We start from the raw sequence: 7864 nt of genomic DNA on the forward strand, positions 1-7864 counted from the left end.
GTGCCGGGCGCCGTCCCTGCGCCCCAGGGAACAGGCGCCGAGTCGCAGAGCGCGGTGCCGGTGGCCCTGGAGCGGTGACACTGGGAACCCGGGGCGGCGGGGACACAGGCGCCGAGGGACGGGCCTCTCCGCACGGCCGCACGGCCCAGACGCCGCCGCCGGCCTGGCGCCCGACTACGTGCTTTTAATGCTGTGTCCCTTGCACACATGCTATTTACCCGCGGTTCTAATGATCTAAAAAGCTAGGTTCTGCTCCTGATTTCCTTCCCGTGAGGTTACAGGAAAGAACATGATGTCATTTGAGCGAGACAAATAAACCTGCAATGAAACACTAGCCAGGCAATATAGGATTACTTTCTGCAGAAACAGGCATCACCATGCTACAGTGTAATGAAGCTGTTACTTGCAACCATTTCAGGATGTTGTCGCAGCAGAATATATTTTTGAGTTGATTTTTAACCTTACATATTAATTTTTGGAGCTTCAAAATACAATGAGATGTGTTTTGAAATGACTGCTATTCATTTGCGGATTTCGGAGCATGAGGAAAAAAATGCGCAACGTGCCTGACTGCTGCAAAGAGGCCTTGGAGATGATTCCCTGAAACCACTAGGATGCCTGGCTGTTTTAAAAAGACTTTATTTGCTTTGGCTTCTCTAGTAAGTTTCGTGTCTTTCATCTTGATTGTTGTTGCAATGGGGACCCCGAAGTGGATGACTGGCAAGATCCTTTGCAAAACAGGAGCTGACTTGGTCAATGCCACAGATCCAGAGCTGGTCAAGTTCATTGGAGAAATTTACTACGGACTCTTTCAGGGTGGTAAAATACGCCAGTGTGGGTTGGGCGGACGGCGTTCCAAGTTCACAAGTAAGTACAATTTTGGTTGAATCGTTAGTTCAATGCCTAGTTCAACTTTAAAAATGCTATTCTTTTTGTTTACAGAATTTACAGAATGCAAATTAATTTTATTACATTTATATTTGTGGCTGACTTGTGGTCTTTATGGTTTGAGATCTGAGTGTGAATGTAAAATCTCTATCTTTTCAGGCTAACTTTTCTTCCACTTATGGTCTGTAATCCTGGAATCCAGATGGGAAAAAAAATCCCCACGGCTAGATTGAGGATTTCCTTTTAGTCTTATGAAGGGGGTAAAAGTCATTTGGAAATGACCCTGTAAATCATACTTGCCTTTTGACTGACTCTTTCCTATGCAAAGTGTTGTTCTGTGGTCTCTCTGTGTCTCTGTCCTTGCTTTCTCTGTTGAATTCCTCCCCACCCACCCACCCTTTTTTTTTTTTTTTTTTTTGCTTTAAGAAGTAGAGATTTATTTAGCTGGCCATATTTCTTTATTTCCCTAGCTGTCCCAATGCAGATGTCTGCCACTGCAGATACTCCTAACTTTGTTAACATGTTGAAGAAATGTTCGCCTTCTTTTCTGGTAACTTTGGAGAGAAAAATATTGCTGAACTCTTAAAAAATGTAGAAACTCTTAAAAATGCATTTCATTTAATGTCAAAGATTTTCTTGAAGTCTTAAAATCACTCAGATGGTCTGTACTTCAGATGATTTCCAGTTTTCACACATTCTGTGCTGTAGTGAAAATGATATTTTGCATTGAAGATTTTCAGTTCAGTGTGCAGATCCATTACAACTTAAATTAGTATGAGCGGAAGCTCCCACAGTCTCCCCTTCTCCCTAGCCCTGCTGTCCTGCCCCATCCTTTGCAATGGCTCTGGTAGTTGCTGTGGTGAGGTAGTTCAGGAAGTTTAAGCTGGCCAAAAAATTAACCTGCCAAAAAAAAAAATAATCAGTTTCCCATAAAATCACGGCTGACCACACAATTGCACAAGCACCACTATAAAAACTCGAAGGCAAGCAGGACTGTGGGACTTCAGAGGGAACAGAGAAGAAAACCTGAGCAACCTCAACTTAGATCAGCCTGACCAGCTGTTAAGCTGTGGTGAATCTGGACCAGTCACTTTTACACTAACCAAGTCTTGTGCAAGCTCCGACTGCAGCTGCAACTTCATGACATGGACATAGCAGTCATGCTCAAATAAAGGCTTTGGCTAGTCGGTTTGACTGGCTGGCAGACAGGCCATCAGGTCAAAGCTCTTCCAGCTCTGCTTTGCTCCTCTTCAGGGTGTTCAGAAACACAGTCCCAGTTCTTTCACCCTATCCTGTCAGAGAGAATGAGGAAAAAAGCAGCCAGTAAACCTTTTGATTAATTACTGTGCAACCTGAGAGGAAGGCCTTATGTTCCACCATCACCGTGGACTGCGTTGATATGTATTTGGAGGACATGATCCTATACTCCTTAGACCAAAAAAAAGCTCTCAGTGAAGCTAGTAAGAATTCTCCCTGTTAGAACTGTAAAATTGTGTCATTAAGTGCAGTGGGCACAATTGTGCATATAGGTAAACAAGTGTCCCAGAGATTTTCTTTTTTAAACATTTTAATAGCTCTGTTGGGTTTGATACTTTCACAATATTGATTTAAAAATGGTATCACAACAGTATACAAAGCTGTTAAGTACTTCTGCACAATGGTCAGCGGACTTCGGGGGTTCTGGGTCTGACTTTTTTTTGTTTTGAATGTACCACTTAATCACCAAGCATTCTGAGCTTACCGGGGAACAAGACATGGGAGACTTTTCTCGGGGAATGTGTTAGTGTAAATGGACTGCCCAGGCAGCAAAGAGCATGACGGAGCACCAGCACCTCGTACGCTGCAGTACTGCAGTAGCTCTGGCACTTTGGAACTCCGAGTTGCAGTACTATATGGTTATTGGTACACTGCTTTTCACTGTGTTAACATTCACTAGAGTAGGCTTACAGCTGGCACGCTCTCTTTTAACTGGGGCAGTGACAGCATGATTCAATTGACATAATAGGGGTCCAGTGCTATTTTACACTCCCCAAGGTGTATCATCTGGCCTCCAGCTGCTGCTTCTGGAGGTGTCCCATACATAGTGTGACATGTGCATTAGACCCACATGGTTGTTACGGCAGCCCTAGGGCATCTAAATTGGCAGAAGATGTTTATGTTTTGCCAACTGAATCGAGCCAAGAATAAGCTGTGGGGAAGCCAGGAGTTACGCAAGCTCAGCTGGAATGTGTCATGGGCCGCCATGCAGACTCACTGGTCAGGTCTTTGGGACTTGGCCGAGAGCCCCAGAAAAGAGGCAAGAGAATCCTTATAACCACTCTAAAAACTCTACTGGTTTGTAAGAAGGCTAAGTTCTGTGTGCCTTGTTACACTGCCAGTTGTCTTCCAGGAAAAAAGCAAGCCAGTTTCTGGCTTCCCATTTCTCATACATACTTTTGATTCTGATTTACTCCCCTCCTTTCTTCTTGTCGTCAGTCTCTTTTGTAGGTCCCATGTATACCAAGCCCAGCTACAACTGCAGAATGAGCTACTGAAAAGGTAGAACTGTCAAATCATGAATTTTTGTATGGAATTTGTACAGTATGATGTTTTCTGCATAATCTACTAGAATTCTGTCATGTCATGATGACCAAATGGTACACCTGACATCTACCAATTATTGCTGCCAACTTTTTAAGTGGCTTTTTTTGATTTTCTTCTCAGTTACGCTGCATAGGAAGCAATCTGTTTGTTTATAATATAATGTACCTTCTTTTTAGAAACTTTTTAGTAATTAGGCACTTAGCGCTTCAAAACATGCACAAAATATGCTACACTACCCAAAGGGCTCTTTTTGATCAGCTTGTATTTTAGGGTTCTTCTCTATCACCTTCTCTTTTTCCTGTCAGTCAGCATGTCACCTCTTAATTACCCACTCACATTTCTTCTGATGCTGTTACTAAAAGGCTGCTGCATAAACTAAATAATCAGGTGCTCCACACTTCCTTGCTGCTGGCCAATCTGTCCCTCCAACAAAGTAACTCCCTCAGTGAAGACAAAACTGAGGACGTTGCCATTCTTTAGAGGCAGGTGAGCAACAGGTTGCTGGAAGACCTCGTGCCTAGAGCAACACGTGAGCATTTCACCCAAGGCCCACCCAGCTGCAACACTTCACAACCTTTCTGCAGATGTAACTAAAATACTGCCAGATACCCAGAAGAGCAGAAAGGGGCCATAAACACCACATGAGAAACCAAGGAGAGAATCTGAAAGTGGAAACCTGTGGGATTAGGAAGTATGAAAGCAGAGTAGATCTCACTGTAGCCAGCATTAAAGAGAGGGAGAGAAAGAAAGAAGAGTAACATGAGAAAATACAGAAAGGAGTGATACTACTTGTAGGCAGCCAAGGGCTGGACAAGGACACTGGGACTATCAGACTTCAAAGGTATAAGATTAAACGCATAGGACAGGAATGGGAAGCTTAAAAAAAGTTTTGTATGGACAGCAGAGGTGAAAAAGAAACAGGAAAGAATGCAGCAGACAATACAGCTGCAGAGATAAAGACATTACACAACTAGATAAATAAATCAGGAATTAAGGCTGAATCCTTATTCACAGACCCTACGTAAAGGATTATTCACATAGTGTAATATCCCTGGTTTCTCTGATATAGTGGCAAATAAAGCATCATGAACTAAGATGTGTGTAACTACCTGAATTAATTGCCTCTGTTAAAAATAGTCTTTTTTAAGTATAATTAAAGTTTGTAGCACCAGCAGAGTGTGATGTTTACTGTTGTCAAGAAAAAATATACACTGAACAGATGATTTTTTTTCCTTGACAGTTTTCCCACACATGGTGAAAAAGCTGAATACAGGCCTGCACGTGATGATTATAATGTTCCTCTGTGTGGCCATTTTCTTTTCTCTGGTCAGTTTTGGATTCTGCATTCTTAACGCAATAAAAGTTCCTTACCGGGCTATTAAAGGTCCAGCAGGAGTAGGCCTTTGGAACTTCCTTGCAGGTAAAATAATTTACCAGTATTTTACACCAGTCACATTCATACAAAATGTTAAAAGTTCCTTCTCTTGCCTTCCTAAGTATTTACTTGACTTCAATACTTGTCAATAAAATGAAGTTAGCGGTGAATTCTCATCTATCAGAACTGTCAGGTGGCATCTTGGCTTACTGTGTCTAGTCAACTTCTTACAGGAGCTACAAATGCCAGTCTTTAGGCACTGTTATCACTGATAAAAGGGCTTTATTACAAACGCTGGTATGACGTTTGGCCCTACAGTAAAGGGTAAGCATTTTGAAGGCGCTTAAGCCATGCCCAAGTCTATCCCTGCTCTGTATAGCGCTCACGGCTGTATGCAGTAAAGCCTTCTGAAGCACAACCAAAATGTCTGTCTTGTTTTGACAACAATGGTGAATACTTCTTTCATTTTGTTGCAGGTGGATTTATAGTACTTGCAGTCACCAGCTTTATGGCTGCTGTGAAACTTCATCAGCTCACAGAAAGAATTGCCAATTTTCGGGAAAATGCCTTTCAATTTGTTATCTTAGAAGAAGAGTTTGAAGACTGTTTTTGGGTTTGTGTGGCAAGTGCCACAGCACATGCAGTGAATTTGCTGCTAGTAGCCATTAGTGGGATTAATTTCCCTAAAATTAAGACTAAAACAGAAGAAGCAAATGTTACAGCAGAAGATATCATGTACTAATAAATCTACACAAAACTACTCTGATCAAGTCAGGATAGAAACAGCTTCTTGACTTTTCAGCTTTTGATTTGGATGGATGATTTTGGGTTAAAAATGAGCGAAGATGTCAGTCTACAATATCAGCCATTAACATGTGTGGGAAAGTGGGACAAATGCTACAAGTATCATTATTCTCAAAACTAACCTACACCTGCAGTGAATATATGCTGTTCGCAGTTTTTAGAAATTTCGCATTTTGAGATCTTTTGGGAAAAATAGGATTTCATTGAAAGCAAGTGTTTTCTTTGTTGAGAAAGAAAATGTGTGTATCACAACTCATGGATACTATAAGGTTATTTCAAAACAGAAAGACTGGACATTTGCCAACTACCTTAACAGAATTATCTGGAAAATAAGATATGTTTGATGATATTAACGCTGCATTGAAAAAGAAAACTTCATAATCTGTGAGGCTAAAGTTAAGGGGAAGCACAGGCTAAGTATGTGTGAAATGTTTTCAAAACAGAAAGTATCAAACCCCACTAAGTCAAGGCATGAGAAGAGTCAAGTTTACAGGATGCTAGTAGACTATGAAAAAAATATTATTAGCTGCAAGATGAAGGTTTCATTGCAGCTTCTGGAAGTAAAGGTAAACAGAATTCTAAATAATAGTGCTTTTAGATAACCTGGAAAGTAAGAATCTGACATACTGTCTTCAGAACCTTGTCTTATGTCTATCTGAAATCAAGTAAAAGTGATGTGTGATGAAACAGTGTTAAAATGAATAAAAATGGTTAAACAGATGGAAAAGTTGCTTTGTTAGGAAGTACCATAATTTTGACAGGCATTCAACCAGTTTTTGGGGTCATGAGTAGTATTTCAGAGAAAAGAATATGCTGTTAAGCATGTCACTTTTAGAATTTGACATAATTTAGAATATAGTGAACATACACTAACTTTTTAGCAATAGAACCTACATGTAACTGAAGAATGACTTTGAATGAATGAAAAAGTGATCATCTAAATTAAAGAAATTGTTTTGGAGTCAGTTACTTTTCATCAGACCGCTAGTAACTGTATTCTTGTGAAAAGCTCTTTGAAAAAAATAGCAACTTTTTTTAGAAAAGGAATTCAAAGTGTTTTAAGAACACGTCAGGATATACAAACATGCTTTATTTTTTTATTTGGAAAGCCCTCCTCACAAAAGTACTATCGTAAGGGTCAAGTATTTTCAAAGTGCCTAAACCTGTATTTTATGTACCCAAATTACTAGTTTTGTCACTGAAGTGTGCAGAACCCTCAGTAGAAACAGTTGCTAGAATAAGTTGTCCTTAGTAAGACTTGTTACTTCTTTCTGTAGCAGTTAACAGAAGGAGTCTTCAGGTGGGAACTGCAATATACTGTTATGAGACCAGGCCCGGCTGCCCTCCTCCATCATGTTCTGCTGCTGTGACAGGGCCAGTTCTGTTACAGATGCATGGACAAGCAAACTGTTACACATAGTGTCGCGTCAAATTCCCACATACTGAAGTAAATTACTTATAATGTGTTTCAAATATTTTCTAGGGGTGGGAAGGGGAAAAAAACCCCAAAACTAAACCCAATCCGGATCACTTGACATTAAAATCCAGGGCATGTTCAGTGCCACTGAAACTCTGGATAGAGTAAGTGTTAGCAAACTCCAAACAGTTGTGTTCCATACAGTGCTTTTGCTAGAAAAGCATAAATCTTCTTCTGATATACATGCATACACATACACCGATGACCCAGTGTTCTGGAGTCACTTTTCCCTGATAAAATACCACCCCAGTGATTCTCACTGGCCTTTTGTTTTCACTGACCACTTTTTTTTCTTTGTAATTTTACTCTGGGTTTGTTACTGCTTTCTCTTAGAACCTAATCAGCTCTTCCCAGACAGGCGTGGTGGTATTATACAAGTAAACCACCATCCCACGTGGAAAACAACGTCAATTTGTTGTCTTTGCATTTGCAATAAAGCTTTGATTATTTTTCCATATACCATTTACATTCTAATCTCCAATATGCCAGTTCAATATAGCGTACGGGTACCAGGAATGTTTCTGTAAAGCCTGCGGTGAACCCCCCGGGGAAGCAGCTTCATCCGCAGCACACGCGAAGACTCACCCAGGGCACACAAGGGGGCGAAAACCCACGGGGAAACCGAGTCCCCCCACGCCGCGTCCACCCCGAAAGAGCAACGCAGCCCGGCCGGCTGCTCCCTGTTCCCGCCCCCCGCCCCGCCCCCCCCGCCCCGCCCCCCGCCCCCGCCCCCCGCC

The 7864-nt window shown here is 41.5% G+C and overlaps 1 protein-coding gene and 1 long non-coding RNA gene across 3 annotated transcripts; one reads left to right on the top strand and one right to left on the bottom strand.

The window, feature by feature from the left end:
• The first annotated feature begins 35 nt into the window (after positions 1-35).
• Positions 36-6377, top strand: CLRN2 (clarin 2). 2 transcript variants are annotated; one of them, XM_005441179.4, is made up of 3 exons: positions 36-867; positions 4712-4891; positions 5323-6377. In XM_005441179.4, exons 1-3 carry the CDS (start codon positions 615-617, stop codon positions 5586-5588), a joined length of 699 nt encoding a protein of 232 aa, XP_005441236.1. In that variant the 5' UTR covers positions 36-614; the 3' UTR covers positions 5589-6377. The 2 variants fall into 2 exon arrangements, 1 of the variants encoding a protein (XP_005441236.1); XR_003560807.2 differs by lacking the exon at positions 5323-6377 and adding an exon at positions 3364-3426 and having other exon boundaries at positions 733-867; positions 4712-4847.
• LOC114016385 (uncharacterized) lies at positions 624-7801 on the bottom strand. Its single transcript, XR_003560808.2, has 3 exons — positions 7713-7801; positions 1992-2180; positions 624-1788 (listed from the first exon to the last, which is right to left on the bottom strand). It is a non-coding gene; the product is annotated as an uncharacterized LOC114016385 (long non-coding RNA).
• Between the last annotated feature and the right edge of the window lie 63 nt (positions 7802-7864).

Source organism: Falco cherrug, chromosome 1, assembly GCF_023634085.1.
Source record: "Falco cherrug isolate bFalChe1 chromosome 1, bFalChe1.pri, whole genome shotgun sequence".
NCBI lineage: Eukaryota > Metazoa > Chordata > Aves > Falconiformes > Falconidae > Falco > Falco cherrug.